The following is an 18,197-nucleotide window of genomic DNA, read 5'->3' as shown; positions in this document are numbered from 1 at the left end:
CTGAAATAAAGAATTTTTTCAATGGGAGCAGTCTTTTCTGAATCAACTGCATTTTATTTGCCACAGCCATAATTGTTTTTTAAAATATCAGCACTTGTTGAATAGCCATTGAACACAGTTAAGAATGATAACACCAGTGTTCATGATAATGGATGCATGTATGGTATTTTCTACAACCAGTAGGCATTTGTGTGGAATAAATGCGATAAAGACAGCAGGCATAAAGAAAATAGGAAACAGGCGGGTTCATTTCATTTATTTGAAATAAAAAACAGACAGTATTTTAGTAAAAATGCATATTAAGATTTAATATGCCACTTAGACATATTCTACACAATTTCTCATCATTTTTCGTTCATTCTTCCATCACATTTGTTCTGCTTCATTGTTCAGTTGGGTAACGGATAGCGTTTTTAGAATTAACACCATGAAAGAGCAACTGTACTTAGCTTGTTCTATCATTTAACAGTTGCTCCAGGATCTGCATAAACCTGTACAGCAAACTGTTTACTCTGTACTGTAGTAATACATTACACTTCAGTGTGATCACAAGTACAACAATCAACACCCAAGTGGGATGATGTCTGAGTTTAGAACAGACCTTTAACTGTTTCACCTAGAGAACTCAGTATAGAAGTATTTCAGTTCCAATTATTTTTAATTTCTCTGTTGGCTGAATACACAAACGTTAATTCAAACTGTATCATTTAATGCTACAGCTGTTATTATCCTACTAAATATAAACAGTGTATATTTTGAATAGGTAGTCGGTTCATCTAAATAGTCATTCAGGTATTTTCAAAGATGTGAAGTTCTGTTGGCAATATCCATTAGCCACAACAATATGGTGAAGAGGATTCAGCATGGTAACAATTTAATGCTGGCCATGATAAATAGTCGCTTATATAGCACTTTTATCAAAAGCGCTTTACAATGTTGATTCCCATTCACCAATTCATACACACACCAATGGCGGTGGCTGCCATGCAAGGTGCTCACCTGACCCACCGGGAGCAACCTGGGGTTCAGTGTGTTGCCCAAGGACACTTCGACATGTAGCCGGGAGCGGTGTTGAGCCACTGACCCTGTGGTCCATGGTCAACTGCCTTACCAACTGAGCTACAGCCCTCCCAAGATCCTGTTGATCACCCCATGATCAACAGATGTGGCCAGACACATCACATCTCAGCTTCCTCTGTATGTTGCTGCATGACCACAGACCAGTCAGTGTCCCTGTCGACCCCTGATCACTATAACACCAAAGGTGGTGATGCAGACCAGAACTCTGTCTGTCTGAGCAGCCTGCAGGCTTAAACCTCAATTTTGACATATCAAGTTTGAGACTATGTCTACAGTAAAGGAATAGATCGGGATTCTTTTAGCTGCTCTCAGCATGTGACTGTGGGTCTTGGCAGTAAAAAAAATGTTTAATAAAATCAGCTCCCTGTCTGTTTGGTTAAATTTCTGTGTGTGTGATTTGCTTCAGTGGTTCTTTAACTGTGATCCAGAGAATGTGGATTTATTACGTATTTATATACTGTATTTTTATACAGACCAGTTAGAAAAATCCCAGTGTACTCAAGCAAAAGAAATGAAATTTCTTCATCTGAGCTGACAAATTTGTTTGATTTGCTTGTCCCATTGTCTTCTGCTTGTTTTGTGACAAGGCCATAACTCACATTTGTGCTCACATTCATGCTCTTTGCTCACTGGAAACATTGTGCAGAGTGGAAACAGAAATAGTTTATTGCCAGCTTTCTATGAATACCTTGGTCCTCCATGAATGAACAGTAGATTGAGAATCACCTGTTTTTCGATTTACAGTATCTGCATTTAAATGTGGAGGGTACTAAATAAAAAAAAAAACTCAAATGGATGCACATAGTATGAATTTGTTTTTTTACAAACTTGTTATTCTCTGTAATGAGAGAGACTTTGCCTTTGCTCTTTCTTTCAACAATTTAAAGTATATGACACTTCCACCCTCATTTACATCACTGTGGTGCCCTTGAGCAAGGCCCTTCATCCTGATTACTCAGTGTAGCTGTTTAGTAGATACTGAACCTCACTGTGAAACATCCCCGATTAAATAGACAGGAAAAAAACTGCATACTTCACACTACGACCAGCAAGGAAATCAGCTGCTGAAGGCCTCTGTAGACTATTGTAGTTTCTGATTACCTACAAGGCTATTGCTGTAATTGTAAAGTAATCAGTACTGGTGGAGAAGCTACCTGGTACTGTTGTTGCTTTGCAAGTACCATTGGTCATGGTTACACCAATATCATCCTCTGATTCCCATCCACATGTAAAATAATGTTGCACGAGCTTATAGGCAAATATTCTTAAGAATGTGGTCAGTCTGCACAGAAATCATTTAGCTCTGGTATGTAGGAGCAGGTCTGTCTGCACAACCTCCAGACATGACCTGATTGACCCAAATCATATCAACCTGTGTTAACTTGTAGTTTTTCAGGTAGAGAAAAGAAGCAGATCATTTTAACAGATACTTCAGTTGTAAAGTTGTCCACAATCACCATACAGACATTAAATTCAACAATCTAGTCATGAATCTAGTCATGATTGATTAGTGGTCAGCCAGGAGGTGAATTACATAGTTCATGAAATTACAGTGACTACAAACCATGGCGCAGGAAGGTAGAGCGGTTGTCTACTAATCTCACAGTTGTTAGTTTAATCCCCAGCTCATGTTGAAGTCTCCTTAAGCAAGACACTGAACCCCAACTTAGTTGCTTCTGGTGAGCATTGGCTAGCTGCATAGCAGCTCCCTCGTTGATGTACGAGTGTGTGTGATTGTGAGAGTGAATGGGTGAATAAGAAGCAGTGTAAAGCCAATAGGTAGAAAAGCGGGACCATTTTACCATCATTTTGGACAATATTTGGAGTGATCATTTTCAAAATTAAGAAATGTATGAAAATTATATACAAATAATATATAATATATATTAATAAAGAATATTGTAATATAAATACACATCCAGTGGAGCAGTGTGTCTGGATGGTGTGTTTTTGGACAACAATAGAGGTTTTTTTGCATAGATAAACAAGCTAGTCCAGGTCTGCATGGTGGTTGTGGACAATATACTCACCAGCCACTTTATTATGTATATCTTGTTAGTAATGGGTGCAATTCTTTTTTGCCTTTAGAACTGCTTTAATTCTCAATGGCATAGATTTAATAAGGTAATAGAAACACCAGTCTATATTGACATGGTAGGATCACAAAGTTGCTGCACGTTTGTTCTCTGCACATCCACAATGGTGCTCTATAGGATTAGGATCCGGTGTCTGTGGAGGCCATTTGAGTACAACTCACTGTCATGTTAAAGAAACCAGTTTAAGATGATTTAGGCTTTGTGACACGGCACATTATCCTGCTCAATGTAGTCATCAGAAGATGGGACACTGGTCATAAAGGCATGGACATGGCCAGCAACAAAACTCAAGTAGGCTTTGGTTATTTAAACAATGCTCAGTTGGTACTTAAGGGCCCAAAGTGTGCCAAAAATATCCCCCACACCTTTACACCCCCATAATCAGCCTGAAATGCTGATACAAGTCAGGATGGGTCCATGCTTCCAAGTTAGTCATGCCAAATTCTGACCTTACCATCCAAATGTTTGCAGCAGAAATTGTGACTCATCAAACCAAGCAACATTTTCTAATCTTGTGTTGTTCAAAGTTTGGTGAGCCCTTGCTGTAGCCTCAGTTCTGTTGTTAGGTGTCAGGAGTGACCCCCAGTGTAGTCTTCTGTTGCTGTAGCCCATCTGGTTCCACGTTCAATACGTTGTGTTCAGAGATGCTCCTCTACATACCTTGGTTGTAATAGGTAGTTCAGTTAATCTCCCCTGACCTCTGGCTTCAACAATGTATTTTCACCCTGAGAGCTGCATCCACTTCCACATTCAGATCAAATGGTAAAGCCAAGAAACAATAGTGCATAATTGCCAACGCTAATCTCAAAAATCCCCAAAATGACCTAAAGATGATTGGGATGTACTTTTTGCCTTATATGTTGTAATTGTGTCTGCAGAGTCTTTCTAACCTCTCTCCAGAATGCTCCACTTCCATCTAGACTAGCAGGCACAAAATGATTATCATGACTAGATGTTTTTGACATTCATTCATATCTCTCCTTTTATTACAGTTGGGAACAACAGTTTGTATCCCCTTATTTTGAAATAGCAAAAAAATAAAACAGATATGTTTAAATCCACATATAAATTCATTCACACTGAGTTGGTACAAATGTTCTTTCATCAGAAATTAATAAAGTTTTATTAATTTATCAAGAGAGATGCAAACGTTTGCTCTTTTTTCCATTTCAAAATAGGGCATGCAAATTTTGCACCCAACTGTACATGTCTACAGGTGGGGAAATCAGCATTTTACAACTTAATAGATTATTCCAAGTAGTGTGTGCGATTTGAGATCAACTTTTTTCTCAGAGTTTTTACCAGCAGAAATGCTCAAATAATTCCTTTTTAATGGACAGAACCAGCTATCTCCCTCCCTGGAACACTAAAGCTGCTCTCTCAGGAGTGCATTCATCAAGATGCCTTGAAGATTCCACACAAACAATCATACCATACAATAAAAATAATATCTCTTTCAATATGATAATGGACACAATGTGGCTAACATACCAGTTCAAAATAGATTTTTGAATTAATTATCTAACTGATAATTATCTAACTCTTCAGTTTTCACTGAAGAGTTGTGACCTTAGTATACTCTTAATCAAAGACTTTTCCTTGCAGCATTTGTATATTAATGAATCTCACACTTCTCAACACTGTCTCCTAATGAGTAAATTTTCAGTGTCAAGCAGACAAATGGATTTGACATGCAAAAAATACAAAAAATACAAATTTGACCCAAAGCTATAGAAAAATAAAGAATTACAATATATATGAAAAATAACAAAAATTAGAGTGTTATACATAATCACCCACCACACATATCAAAAAAACATGTCATTGTTGTTTCTTCTTAATTAAGTATATTTGACAGAAAAACAATTTTTAGAACCCCTGGGCAAATTAAACTTAAATTGTTCTGTAAAATTAATCTGTACATGTTTACCCTTACAGCATTTGATTGCACAATGACAGTTCCCTTGCTTTGGTTTTCATCTCATTTAGTGTTTTGGGTATATGATTTAGAAACTCATGGCTTTATACATATGAGTCTATATTATACACCTGTCAGGATCTTGTTGTGCTTCCTGTCCCTGGACTTTTATTTTGTGGCCCCTTCTCCTTACTTCCTGTCCCTGGTTCTGTTCACCCAGCTTTACCCTCGTTGTCCCTCATTGTTTGCACCTGTTCCACCCTCTATTTAAGTTCAGTCTTCCCCTTCACTCCCCTGCCAGATCCTTGTCATTGTTAATGTGGTCTCTGCCATTGTGGTCACTGTCTTCATCGTGGTCATCATTGTCATCATTATTACCCTCACCAAACCCCACCAACCCCTCAGACTCTGGACTCTAGGTAAAAGCTGATGGTGTATTTTATGGACTCTTGCATTCGGGACTCTTGTTTCTCCTGGACTTTTGTTTTTGGGACCCTGTGCAGCTTTCCCCTTTTGGTCTGAGTTTTGGTGATGTGCCAGCTTGCTGTTTTGTTTTTCCGTGTCTTGTTAATTTAGTTTATCTGTCTGTTAGTTTCCTTAGACTTCCTCATTGTTTTCCTGTGAAGTGATTTTTGTTTGTCTGTCCCTTATTTATCTGGTTTCCCTCTGGTTATCAGTTTTCCTTAGTCCCCCTCCGTGTACTTACCTGTTATTAGAGTTTATGTTTATCCGAGTCTTGTTTCCTGAGCCTGTTGTCCTAAGTTACCTTCTTACTATCTGTTAAGTTAATCCCCCTCATGTTCTGGTCCCTTTGGTTAGTCTGAGTTTTCTTTGTTCTGTAGCCAGTTCCTAGTATCCTCCTGTTAGGAGCGACTTCTGTTTACCATTTACATCCTTCAATAAAGCCCCTCGTTATATGCAATCCCTCTTACAGTCTCTTCACTTGGGTCCTCCCTTAACCTAAACGTGACAACACCATTGTGTTAGTATTTTTATTTTCTTTTTTCAGGGTTAGATAGATAAGATGGATAATCTGTATCAACAAAAACAAGCCCATCAGCAACATTTTAGGGATGTATGTGTCATGCAACTGATGCACTTTTTGATTAATCTGTCTACACAGACTGTATGTCTGCTTGTCACTTGTGCTTTACATGCATCAACTCAAAGCGTACTTCTACAATTTAAGTCTACATCAATTAGCCAAAACATGAATATTGCATAGTGATTTTAATATAATTTTGTTTAAATAAAAATATTATAAACGATAAACTAATAAATGCAGATGTATCATTATGACTTAACCACCTCTCAGCTCATAATGGGGCTTAAATTAGCTTCACCTTCACATACAGTAACCTTTTACCCTTATTTTTTTTTATTACTGTATATGTGTTGCTGTAACTCAATATTGTTTAAAATACATAGTTTTCTTGGTGGATTACTTTTACTTTTTACTTAGTAAAATGTAAATAATCTGCAAGTACCACTTTTACCAGTGGTACTTGCTTGTAGTGGATAATTTTTTAGGCCAATACCTGCACTTTTACTTGAGTATTGATTTGGGTATGGCCATGGCTTCAGAGTGGCCATGCTAACTCTCATCCTCCAGGACATCATGTTCTGGCATTTCTGTGTATTTTTTTAATCCACGGAAAGTAACCTTAAAGTATTTCTACCTAAAAACAGAGAGAAAACACAGCTGAAACAAATGATCTAGCTTCCCTTGCATCAATGCTGTTTCTATACTCATAAACGTTGGGCGACAATACATAACAGACATTGTGCATGTTCTTGAAACTCTTGTAAACCTATTTCTGAATGGCAGTTTCCTCCTCACAGTTAAATGTTTTACTGTGAGCTCCTTTCTGTGCTCTTTGTAAACATAGTGCTTCCAAAAGCACAATAGTACATGAGTCTGGAATAGAATTGAATGTGAATCTCATAGAAGGTTCAAACAAGATTCATGCTACACACGCTACACTTTCCCTGTAAATACAATGGCTCCTGAAATGGGGCTAAGCACCATTCAACCTGAGGCCTGAGGGCTTACTATAAGTGTAAACCTAATTACTACTTTTATGTATTTTAAAACGTCAACATCGTCTCTCAAAAGATTATGGTCTTAGCAGCTAAATGTGTTTTGCAGGGAACATTGAATCATATGTGTATTGTATTTTTGGAATGAATTAATGAATGAAGTACTACGTTTACCTAACTAAAAGTGGACAAAGTTGTGCAAAATCAGACTCCTGCATGTTTTAATATAGTATTTATTTTTGCTCTCACTTAACCAAGAGCTGTGACAGCAAAGTATATTAACAATAACATAACACCACAGTTGACTACCGCATGTGACTAATAATGCATAACATGACCTGTAGCTCTGTTGGTGTCAGGTGAACACCTTTGTAAATGTATAGCTCTGCTCCATCCCAACTGGGCAGTGTCAATTCAGAATTTTAATCTTCTAGTCTACTGCTATAGAGTTATGGGCATAATGAGAGAAGATAAATGATACATTTATCATATTTTAGTCCTCTGCTTCTATTGGCAATGTCACTCTGATCTCTTTTCAAATCTGTTCTTTCTCATCAATGAGAAAAAAGTGGGGGAGTACTCTCTCTTAATCTTTTCTGTTTCCTCACTTGGAGAAAAGGTTGGGAGACTTTGTATGGTGCACTCCAGTATGTTGATTGTAACACCTGGGGGGGGTTCTACTAACTGCTGTAGCAGGTAGACACTTGGAGTCATGTAGGGGTGGTGGCAAGAGAGGAGCAGCAAACTTGGACTGTGAAGCAGGTGTGGGAAGCTGGCTGCTGCTCATTCAGCAGGAACTGTTTAGATGTCTCTGCTTGTCGTCTTAGTAAGTTAAACTTTAAATACCCGGAGGTATTGTTTTACAATATTTTAAGTGGATCTTTCAGAACTTTTATAGATTAACAAGTTAAGCAGTCTTACCACTTGAAGTGAGGTATGGTGTTTAACTTTATATAAAAAAAAATGTGTGTGCATTTCCTTACATGTATTGTAACAGTGATTTGCTTGTTTGCATGTAGAGCACTGACTGCTGTTTATATTAGTATTGTTGTACATTGTGGTTTTAGGATTTTAGGTTGTTTCGGATTTGGTTGAGTTGAATCAACAGTTGACTCGATTTTTCTCTTGTTTCTAGTACTGTGGTGGGTTGGGGCCTCCAGCCATGGTATCCTTGGTATACTGGGAGTTCACTCACTTTTATACTGCATGTTTTGTTTGTATGGTTAGTTGGGCTTTTATTTTATTTTCTTTTTTAATATGATTTTGGTTTGTTTGGTTAATTCACATTTAGGATACTCCCAGCCCCCCTGCCGTTGGGTAGTTGGTCTCCCGGCCCTAGTATGACTATCTGTCTTCTACTTTTCCTTTAATTTTATGATTTAATATTGTTTTGTTATTAATAAATAGACGTCACGGCAGTTAACCCACACTTAGTGTTGTGGCCTCTTTATTGAAGCCCCTATACTTAATTTGCACATTTAATATTGAGTGGGTATCTCAAGATGCTCACGGTCACATTGCTTATTATCTCTGGCAAGCAGAAACTCAGTAAATCTGCTTCTTGAACAAATGTTAATTGAATTTGCATTTTAAACTCTCTGTTGTATTGTCTGAGGTTTGCAGCACAACAACCAACCAGTGTGGTGGATTTGATCAACCTGATGATGTAGGACGATGAGATACAGAGGGAAAAAACTGTTTGGGGAACCAACGGTTTGTCAAAAAGTGTCCCTTTGTCCAGTCCCTTTCGAGTTACATGCTGACACTTGGGGTACCCGATGGTGAGCAACACTTGAATATTTGACAGCAAAAGGAATGACAGTTTCTAAAGGAGAAAAAGTACCATAGGGTGGTGGACATAGGACTTTTCCACAGGTGACCAGGGTTCAACTTCAGTGTGGTCGTGGTTACACTCCTGGAGCATCCAATACAGACACCTAAGTGTACCTATAATGTTAATACCAGACACTGTTGTTCCCTTGGCATCAAATAGTGACACTCCTGGAGCGTCCAATAGTAATTCCGAAGGGTACCTATGGCATCAATATGATATGCCAAAAGATCAGTGGCTTTTGACTTGTCCCTTAGGGGACGCCACAGCGGAAAGTGTTCCTCTTCCCAAAATCAATCAACTGATGCCCTTCTTCAGCAACTCTCCGATTCTCACAACCTTAACAGATTCTGACTTTTGAACGCTCCTAACAACTTAGATGGTCCCTCTCTTCTTAACCATCTTATTACTTTTGAGGTCACTTTGACCCCATTCAATATTTAACGTCTCTAAATATGATCACTTTTTTGCTTCATACTTAATGACTCTTCCTAATTTAATAGGGACAACTAAAATGCAACTATAACATGCAATTTCATGATCTTCAAAAACATTTGAGACCCTAACATAACATCAACTGTATTAGTGCGAGAACCACTGATAGTTCACATGCCCTGTGTGAAGAACTGCTGAAAAGGAAGGTTACTATGTTAGGGACAGTGAGAGAAAAAAACAAGTTGGAGCTCCCCTTGAGCTCCTTGTGATGAAGAACAGGAAGGTAGGATCTCCAAAGTTTGCCTTTACTAACAGAGCCACTGTTGTCTTCTATTGGCCCAAGAAAGGAAAAAATGTCCTGCTTATGAGCACCATCCACAAAGATGCCGTCGTAAGCAGCAAATAAATGGTCTTATTGTAGCCCAAGACTACAAGACATTTGTGGTCTTGGGCTACAACAAGCCTTCACTGGTGCAAAAACAAGACAAAGGAAGGGGTTGATAACCTGAAAAATGACACAGCTACTGATACATGACTGCCCATTGGGCATCAGCATCATTGATGTGAGCACCTACACTTTTGTATTATGAAGTTAAAAACACAAGGACTGGAACAGCACAAAACTGAGTCGAAGGAGAATTTTCCTGGAGCACCTGGGTTACGCGTTGATGAAACCTTATATAGCAAGCAGAGGGTGCCTTGCAAAAGCATCAACACCTGCTACAACTGTTGTGAAGGATGGCCACAGAGACATACACCCAAACATCTTCAATGGTTCATACTGCGTGCAGGAAATGTGGCAGGTGCCAGGTCTGGCCCAACAAAGATGAATCAAAGACCAGCAACACCTGTGTAAAAGGCTAGAAAGGAACATGCATGCACTCTCTACACATTATGTTTATAGTAGTGCAGACAAAAGCCTGGCATGTACCTTCTTGTGACCTGAAGGAAAAATAATATGGTATTCAATTCATTCAATTCCTATTCTGTCAAACTCATTTTAGTGACTATGTAACTTTGTTTTTTACTATATCACACAAACATATTCAAATACATAGAACAACTATTCCTGACACTATGCTAAAATGTACTTTTTTTGTTTTTTATAAATAAAGAACTGTAAGGTGTTCCTTACTGATGTTCCGATGATGTTCTCTTGTACAAATAAAATCTGTCTAAATTTTTAAAATTGTTTTTCCAGGAGTCAAACTGACCCTGAACATAATACATGTTATTAATCTTGATAATTATTAATCTTGAAATTCTTTTTCATTCCAAATGTTATGTATAACAGAACTATGTACTTAGAAATAACATAAAGCCAATAAAAGACCAAAAAGATCTCTCTTTCCAATTTTAGGTCAATTAGGCAGATTGTACGTTGATCTGCATAGTGGCGCAACAGCTATTCTAGAACGGGGATGGGTGTGGGGGAGGGGGTGTTTTATTTAAAGTAATATATAGGTAGTCAACAAACAAAGTACCTGACACATAAACAATTACAATGGATAATAATTACAATTATACTTAATTATAGGATAAAATAAGTTAGTTAATTTGAAGTTAAGATGAGGGTTAAGCATAGAGAATCTGGCGTCCATAATTTCCATAAAGAAGTAAAATTTTTTACTTCCCTTGCTACTCTAACTATTGGCACTCAAAGCACTTTTAACTGCTTCTTATTCACCCATTCGCACTCACAATTACACACACACATCAACAGGGGAGCTGCTAACCACTCTGGCCAACACTCACTCACCCAACTATGATTGGGTTCAGTGTCTTGCTCAAGGACATGTCGACATGTGACTGGATGAGCCGGGTATCAAACCAGCAACCCAGGGATTGATGGTCAATCGCTCTACCTTCTAGCGCCATAGCTGATATAAGTTAATGGCTGATAGTGTTTCAGATTCAAACAGTGATTCAGAGGCAAAGACTACTTCAGACTGTTGATTTTCAGTATTTACCTTTGTGAAAAATGTTTAGATTGGATTTTAATATGGCATGCAAATTCTTTATGTGACATGTAAAATTCATGTCCATAAATAGAACAGCAAATAAGCTAAAAATAATTATAAAATTTAAACAGCAGTGAAGATTGCCAAAGGAAGGATCAGTCATTGTAGTTGTGCTTTATCATTATGAATTCTGCTGTTGTGTATCCTAGGTTGTGTATTCTATAAAGTACACAGTTAAGAATCTATTGTCCCAACTGTTTATGACTTGCACAAAAGAACTGCAGTTGCACTTAACTAAAAACCATACAGGAAATACAGAGTGGTGGTTACGTAGACTCAATCCGTAACATGCTTTCAGCAAGGCAGCAAAAGCCAGTACAGTACAAAGTATATTAGAACCCCCAACCATGAGAGCAACCCTCTCCTAGACTGGTTTTCAAATGACTTCCCTAATACAGTAAGTTGTAATTTTTCCTAAGCATGATGTGAGCTACTGCATTGTACTCCATGGCTCCCACAAAGCTGCTTACAAGACAATCTGTTGTTTATTTCCACTAGACATGTCCAAAAGAGTACGACTAAAAAAAGTTGTAGTAGTCTGTTGTCAAAGATGCCAAAGAGATTTGCAGTTCATTTCCTGTGGACATTTGAACAGAATATTTGCTTGGTGAAAGTGAAGCTGGCACATGGTGGGATTTGTAGTCCAGTTCTGCACTATAGTGTTCTGAATGGCTGGTGTAATCCAAAATGGCTTATAAAACCCAAATGTCTATTTTTCTTTGTATGTAAAGAATATTTCAATGAGTACACAATATACTACCATGCAATGACCACACATGGACACCGTGGGACATGTGCACTGTTCAAATACACAGAGGAGACATCAAAAAGACAGCATTAAGGCTGGGTACACGGGTAGCATTTGGTAGCAATGGTAATTGCAAGTGAAGCCAACAAGGGAGAAATTCTGCTACTGTTAAATGTTGTGTGTTTTGCAAGAAAATTGGTTTTTTAAAAGTGGTTATGTGATGTGTTACAATTTTAGTTACAGTTTAATTGAACTTCATAGAGTCAATGAGTTGTCCACATGTGAGGGGGGACATGTATCCCAGCTGTTATTACAACATGATCTGTATCACTGAAATATTTTTACACTGACTTCCTGCTTGTGTTGAATGTATCAAACTGTCAATGTATGGCATTCTTGCCTAATCAATTGCTTCTAAAAGTTACCCGTGTAACATTGCCTCACATCTTCAGACACTGCCCACTTTCACCCAACAGTAAACCATTATAACAAAGTTACATTTTTTCATTTACAGAAATGATAAAATTCTTTTTTAAATAAGTACCCCCTTGTTTTAATAAAACCATCAGTGTTGATCTTCCATTCTTTCTTCGAGCCTTTCTTCCAGTGGCTTGCTCATTCTCTCTTTATATGTCAGCATTTCTTACTTATTTTCCTGCAACAAAAATTTTTTCATAAGTGATCGTCGACTAAACTGGATTCAAAAGCTTGAGGGGAAGTATAGCATTTTCTGGTACTAAGTTTTTTTACTGCAAAATACAGATTGAAGGAAAAGTTTTTGGAAAAAAGCTTCACATTTTTCCTTATAGGGGTATGAGTTAAAGTATCAATCTGCCTTATGCCTGCCCTTTTGTAAGGCATTTAACAGCTAATTAAAAAGGTAACTAAAAATGTATGTGTGTGTGTTTACCAGTTAAAGCGGTTCAGGGTAGGCCTGTCTTGGGTCATACGTCATGTCTGGGATGTAGGGGTCATGGAGATCAGGGTCTAGTGGCAGGGTATCCAGAGGAAGTTCAGCATAGCCATAGGGAGGGTAAGAACCATCTAAATCTGAGACACAGAAACACATGGATCTCATAGAACAAGCTGGTGATGTGTGTTTATATTGAAAATTGTTTATATTTGTGTTTTTAAAAATAGTGATCTTTATATGTACACTGGCAAAAAAAATTTAGCATTCTACCCTTGTCTCAAGAACGGAAGGTTATTGTCTATGGGATACAGGCAAGAAGTTAAAGATTTCTTTAATAGGTTTACACTATAAACTCTGGAGACATGCTGCAACTGTATCCAATCAGGACAGAAAATGTAGTTAAATCCCCAAGTGCACCTCTGGCCAAACAATACTTTAGCGTGTCCTCCATAAATAACAGATGCTTCACTGCTCTTAAATTGGCTGCATCTTTTAACAAACCAATTGAGAAACCAGTGTGCAGAGACCTGGCCTCATGTTCAGAGTTGCCGAGAAAATAACCCTAACAACGTTGTCAAGTTGTAACAAGTGGTTGCAATTGGCCAAGATGAACAGAGCAGTGGACTTTAAAAGAATGGAACAAAGTCGTGTGGACTGATAAGTCAAAGTTTGAGGTGTTTGTATCCAAGTGAAGAACATTTGTTGGACACAGAGCTAAAGGAAAAGATTCTAGATACCCGCCAAACCCATCAGTGAAGCATGAAGGTGGAAATGTGATAATCTGGCAGAGTTGATTATCTGCACTATGTGAAAGTCATTCTCCATCAGCATCAGCTACTCCATACTCCATGTAGTTCCCTCTGGGAAACAAATGATTGGCAACAACATTTTGCAGCGAAACCATGAATCCAAGCATTCTTCGCTGTTCAAGAATTATCTAGAGCAAAAAACATAGCTTCTGGAAAACTCTTGGTGATGGCGTGACTAGGTCCATGTTTAAACCTTAACATGCACATTTTATTTGGCTATTATTCTGTAATCAAATATTCTTACAAATTATTTTTTCATTTTTTATTTTGTGTATAATTACAATTGATTTAATAAAACCAAAACATAAGCATGAAGGTTATTCCAAACTTTTTCTTGATGGTGTTTGCAATGCTATCTGTGCCCACCATCCTCAATTCTCAATGCTAAGCTATGTTAAGTCCTGACAACTAGTCCATACAATATGAGCCCTTTTCATATATGAACTCTGAATGTTTAACACATGCAAGATATAGCAGTAGAATTTCCAAGCAAGAAGCATTCTAACATTGGGAGAAAGTCCACTTGATTTCAGTGAGGGATGGCGCTTTGCCAGAGCACGCAGGAGGCACTAGGACTAGGACTAAAAACTAGGACTTGCAGGCATAACTTCAGAAATACTGGATAAAAAATTAAGTCAGTTCACCTTTATTCACAGCTCATTAATCAGGATAAACCCAGATAAAGTGGAGGCAAAACAGGCAGTGGTCAAACACCAGTCAACAAACATGCCAAGCAAACCAGGGTAAGGACAGACAAAAACGCAGTCTCCTCTATAGGGTTTAAGTCTGGACATTAACTTTAACTTTTGAGAAAGAAAGTATCAGTCCATAAATCTTTGTCCTCGAATTGTTGACGCTCATCTTTGTACTTTTTGGCAAATTCCAGCCTGGCCTTCCTATTCATCTTGCTAATGAGTGGTTCTCATCTTCTGGTATAGCCTCTGTACCTTAGTTCACAAAGTCTTCTGTGAACAGCAGATCATGATACCATCCCTCCTGTCCTCTGGATGTTGTTGCCGATGTCACTAACACTTGTTTCGCGTCTTTCTTTACAGCTCTCACAATATTTTTGTCGTCAACTGCTGTTGTATTCCTTGGTCTACCTGTTCAACATCTTTTACTTAGTACACCTGTTTGTTTCTTCTTTAGGACATTCCAAATTGATATACTGGCTACGATCAATGTTTGTGTAATGGTGCTGAATGATTTTCCATCTTCTCTTAATTTCACAATTGCTTGTTTTTCCCTAAACAAGCATTACATGGAAATAAAGTCTAAAATGTTGATCTCTTGTCTCATATTAATCTTTTAATGTCAAATCCAAATGTTTTCAGGCTACAGCAAAAATAAAGGAATTTGTCTCACTGTTACAATACTTTTGGAGGGGAGTTTATCTAACTAAGGAGGAAGGTACTTTTTGAGACTCTACTCTAACAAGCCAGAAGATGATTCAGGTCTGATAAAAGTGCATCTGGGAAAGAGGATAGGATAAATCATGCCTGCATTCAGTCTTAGGAAGTTAGCTAGCTGACCCAGTTATATCCTCCGCGGTGGTCCTTTGTCTGAATAAGCTTTTTAGGTGGACAATAGGGGAGGTGAGGGTAAGATTGAGAGTCATTGGGGTGCAACCGTCCTTACCCATGACAACCTTGTCTGCCAAGAATGGGGCATGGCAGGTGCTACTTAGGGCCAGGACATACCCAACTGATGTCCATTGGCCAGCATGACAGGAAACATCCAGTGATCTAGTCTTTGTATAAAACTACTGTTTAATTGTTGTTTTTATATTGTAAAGCATATTTAAGTTTTTTGAAAAGTGCCATATAAATAAAATATATTATTATTATTATTATTATTATTATTATTATTATTATTATTATTATTATTATTATTATTATGGAGAGAAGACCTGCTGGCTGCCAGCCAACAGGTGCCAGTCTAGAGCTAGGAACATTTGTACTAGTATGAATATGCATTAAATATTATGTTGATGGAGACATGCATGTACTTGCCCAAGAAAAAAATGTCTAAACATTTGAAAAGACACCTAACAGAAATCTTTGTTGCTGTGCCCATATTTAAAATGAATGAGGTGGCCAAAACATTAGAACCTCATCCTATGTTGTACTACAGTACTACTCCACTACCCACTATCTTCTTCTTTTCCTTTCGGCTGTTCCCTTTCAGGGGTCAAAACAGCGAATCATGTGCCCTGTACCCTGTCCTCTGCATCCTCTTCTCTCACACCAACTAACTTCATGTCCTCCCTCACTACATCCATAAATCTCCTCCTCTACTGATATATTCACAGTTTCTCCTCTGAACGTGTCCAAACCACCTCAATCTGGCCTCTCTGACTTTATCTCCAAAACATCTAACATGAGCTCTGTTAGAGTCCCTCTGATGTCTTCATTCCTGATCCTGTCCATCCTCGTCACTCCCAAAGAGAACGTCAAGATCTCAAGCTCTGCTACCTCCAGCTCTGCCTCCTGTCTTTTCTTCAGTGCCACTGTCTTTAAACCGAACAACATCTCTGGTCTCACCACCGTCTTGAACACCTTTTCTTTCATTCTTGCTGATACTCTTTTATCACACAACACACCTGACACTTTTCTCCACCCATTCCAACCTGCCTGCACTCACCTCTTCACCTCTTTTCCACACTCTCTGTTGCTCTGAACCGTTGACCCTAAGTACTTAGGGTCAGAGCTGATCCTTGATGCAGACCCACCTTCACCTTGAACTCCTCTGTCACAGCACCTCACCACTGTCTTACAGCTCTCATACATGTCCTGCACCAATCTAACATACTTCTCTGCCACTCCAGACGTCTTCATACAATACCAACGCTCCTCTCTCTGCACCCTGTTAGACGCTTTCTCTAAATCTATGAAGACACAATGCAACTCCCTAGCTTCCACTACTCTTTTCCACAACTTCATTGATGAGCACAACTTAATTGTGCTCATCATCTTTATTCCTCTGTTGCCACAGCTCTGCACATCTCCCTTGTTTTTAAAAATGGGCACTAGTACACTTCTCCTCCATTCCTCAGCATCCTCTCACTCTCCAAGATCTTGTTAAACAAACTAGTCAGAAACTCTAATGCCACCTCTCCTAGACACTTCCATACCTCCACAGGTGTTGTTTGGCCTTTGCCACCTCTACCTTCACCTTACGCTGCAATTCCCTGTACTCCTGTCTACTCTCTTCAGTTCTCTCAGTGTCCCACTTCTTCTTAGCTAACCTCTTTCTTTTTATACAGTCCTGAACCTCCTTGTTCCACCACCAAGTCTCCTTTTCCACCATCCTCTTTCCAGATGACTACCTGTCTCCCTGATCACATTAGCTGTAGTGGTCCAGTCATCTGGAAGCACCTCCTGACCACCCAGAGTCTGTCTCAGCTCCTCCCTGAAAACTACACAACATTCTTCCTTTTTGAACTATCACCACTTCGCCCTCTGCTCTGCCTTTGTCCTCTTCATCTTCCTCACCATCAGCGTCTTATTACACACCACCATCCTGTGTTGTCTGGCTACACTGTCCCCTACTAATACTTTACAGTCACTGATCTCTTTCAGATTACAATGTCTACATAAGATGTCGTCCACCTGAATGCTTCTACCTGTCAACACCACCCGATGTTCCTGCCTCTTCTGGAAGAAAGTGTTCACTACAGCCATTTTCATCCTCTTTGCAAAGTCTGCCACCATCAGTCCTTCTGTGTTCCTGTCCTGAAGACCAAACCTGCCCATCACATTCTCATCACCTCTGTTCCCTTCACATACATGTCCATTGAAATCTGCACCAATCAGCACTCTCTCACCTCTGGGGATGCTCTGCATCACTTCATCAAACTCACTTCAGAATTTCTCCTCTTCTAACTCACATCCTACCTGTGGGGCATAACCACTAACAACATTGAACATCACACATTCAATTTCCAGCTTCAGACTCATCAGCCTGTTTGATACTCTTTTAAACTCTAAAACGTTCCTCCTCTTTAAAACTCCTCTTTTAGGATAACTCCTACTCAATGTCTCTTCCTATCTGACCCACAGTAGAAGAACAACTTAAACCCTGCTCCTAAGCTTCTAGCCTTGCTACCTTTCCACCTGGTCTCCTGGACACACAGTATGTCCACCTTCCTTCTCTGCATCATGTCAATCAACTCTCTAGCCTTCTCTGTCATAGTCCCAACATTCAACGTCCCTACTGTCAGTCCTACATTCTTAGATTTCCTTTTCTCTCTCTGCTTAAAAACACACCTTCCTCCTATCCTTCTTCGACCAACAGTAGTCCAATT

General features: G+C 38.8%; 1 protein-coding gene across 2 annotated transcripts in view; it reads right to left on the bottom strand.

Moving 5' to 3' along the window:
- Positions 1 to 237: 237 nt before the first annotated feature.
- LOC137105606 (junction plakoglobin-like) overlaps positions 238 to 18,197 on the bottom strand; it is a 166,228-nt gene continuing 148,268 nt past the window's right edge. For both annotated transcript variants that reach the window (XM_067488019.1, XM_067488020.1), the window contains exons 16-17: positions 13,080 to 13,219; positions 238 to 12,824 (exon numbers count right to left, since the gene is read on the bottom strand). In XM_067488019.1, the coding sequence (XP_067344120.1) occupies positions 13,083 to 13,219 (137 nt within the window). In that variant the 3' untranslated portion in view covers positions 238 to 12,824; positions 13,080 to 13,082. The remainder of the gene's footprint in view (positions 12,825 to 13,079; positions 13,220 to 18,197) is intronic.

This window comes from Channa argus, chromosome 20 (assembly GCF_033026475.1).
Source record: "Channa argus isolate prfri chromosome 20, Channa argus male v1.0, whole genome shotgun sequence".
NCBI lineage: Eukaryota > Metazoa > Chordata > Actinopteri > Anabantiformes > Channidae > Channa > Channa argus.
The sequence above is the reverse complement of the archived record's forward strand: the minus strand, read 5'-3'. Positions and strand labels throughout refer to the sequence as shown.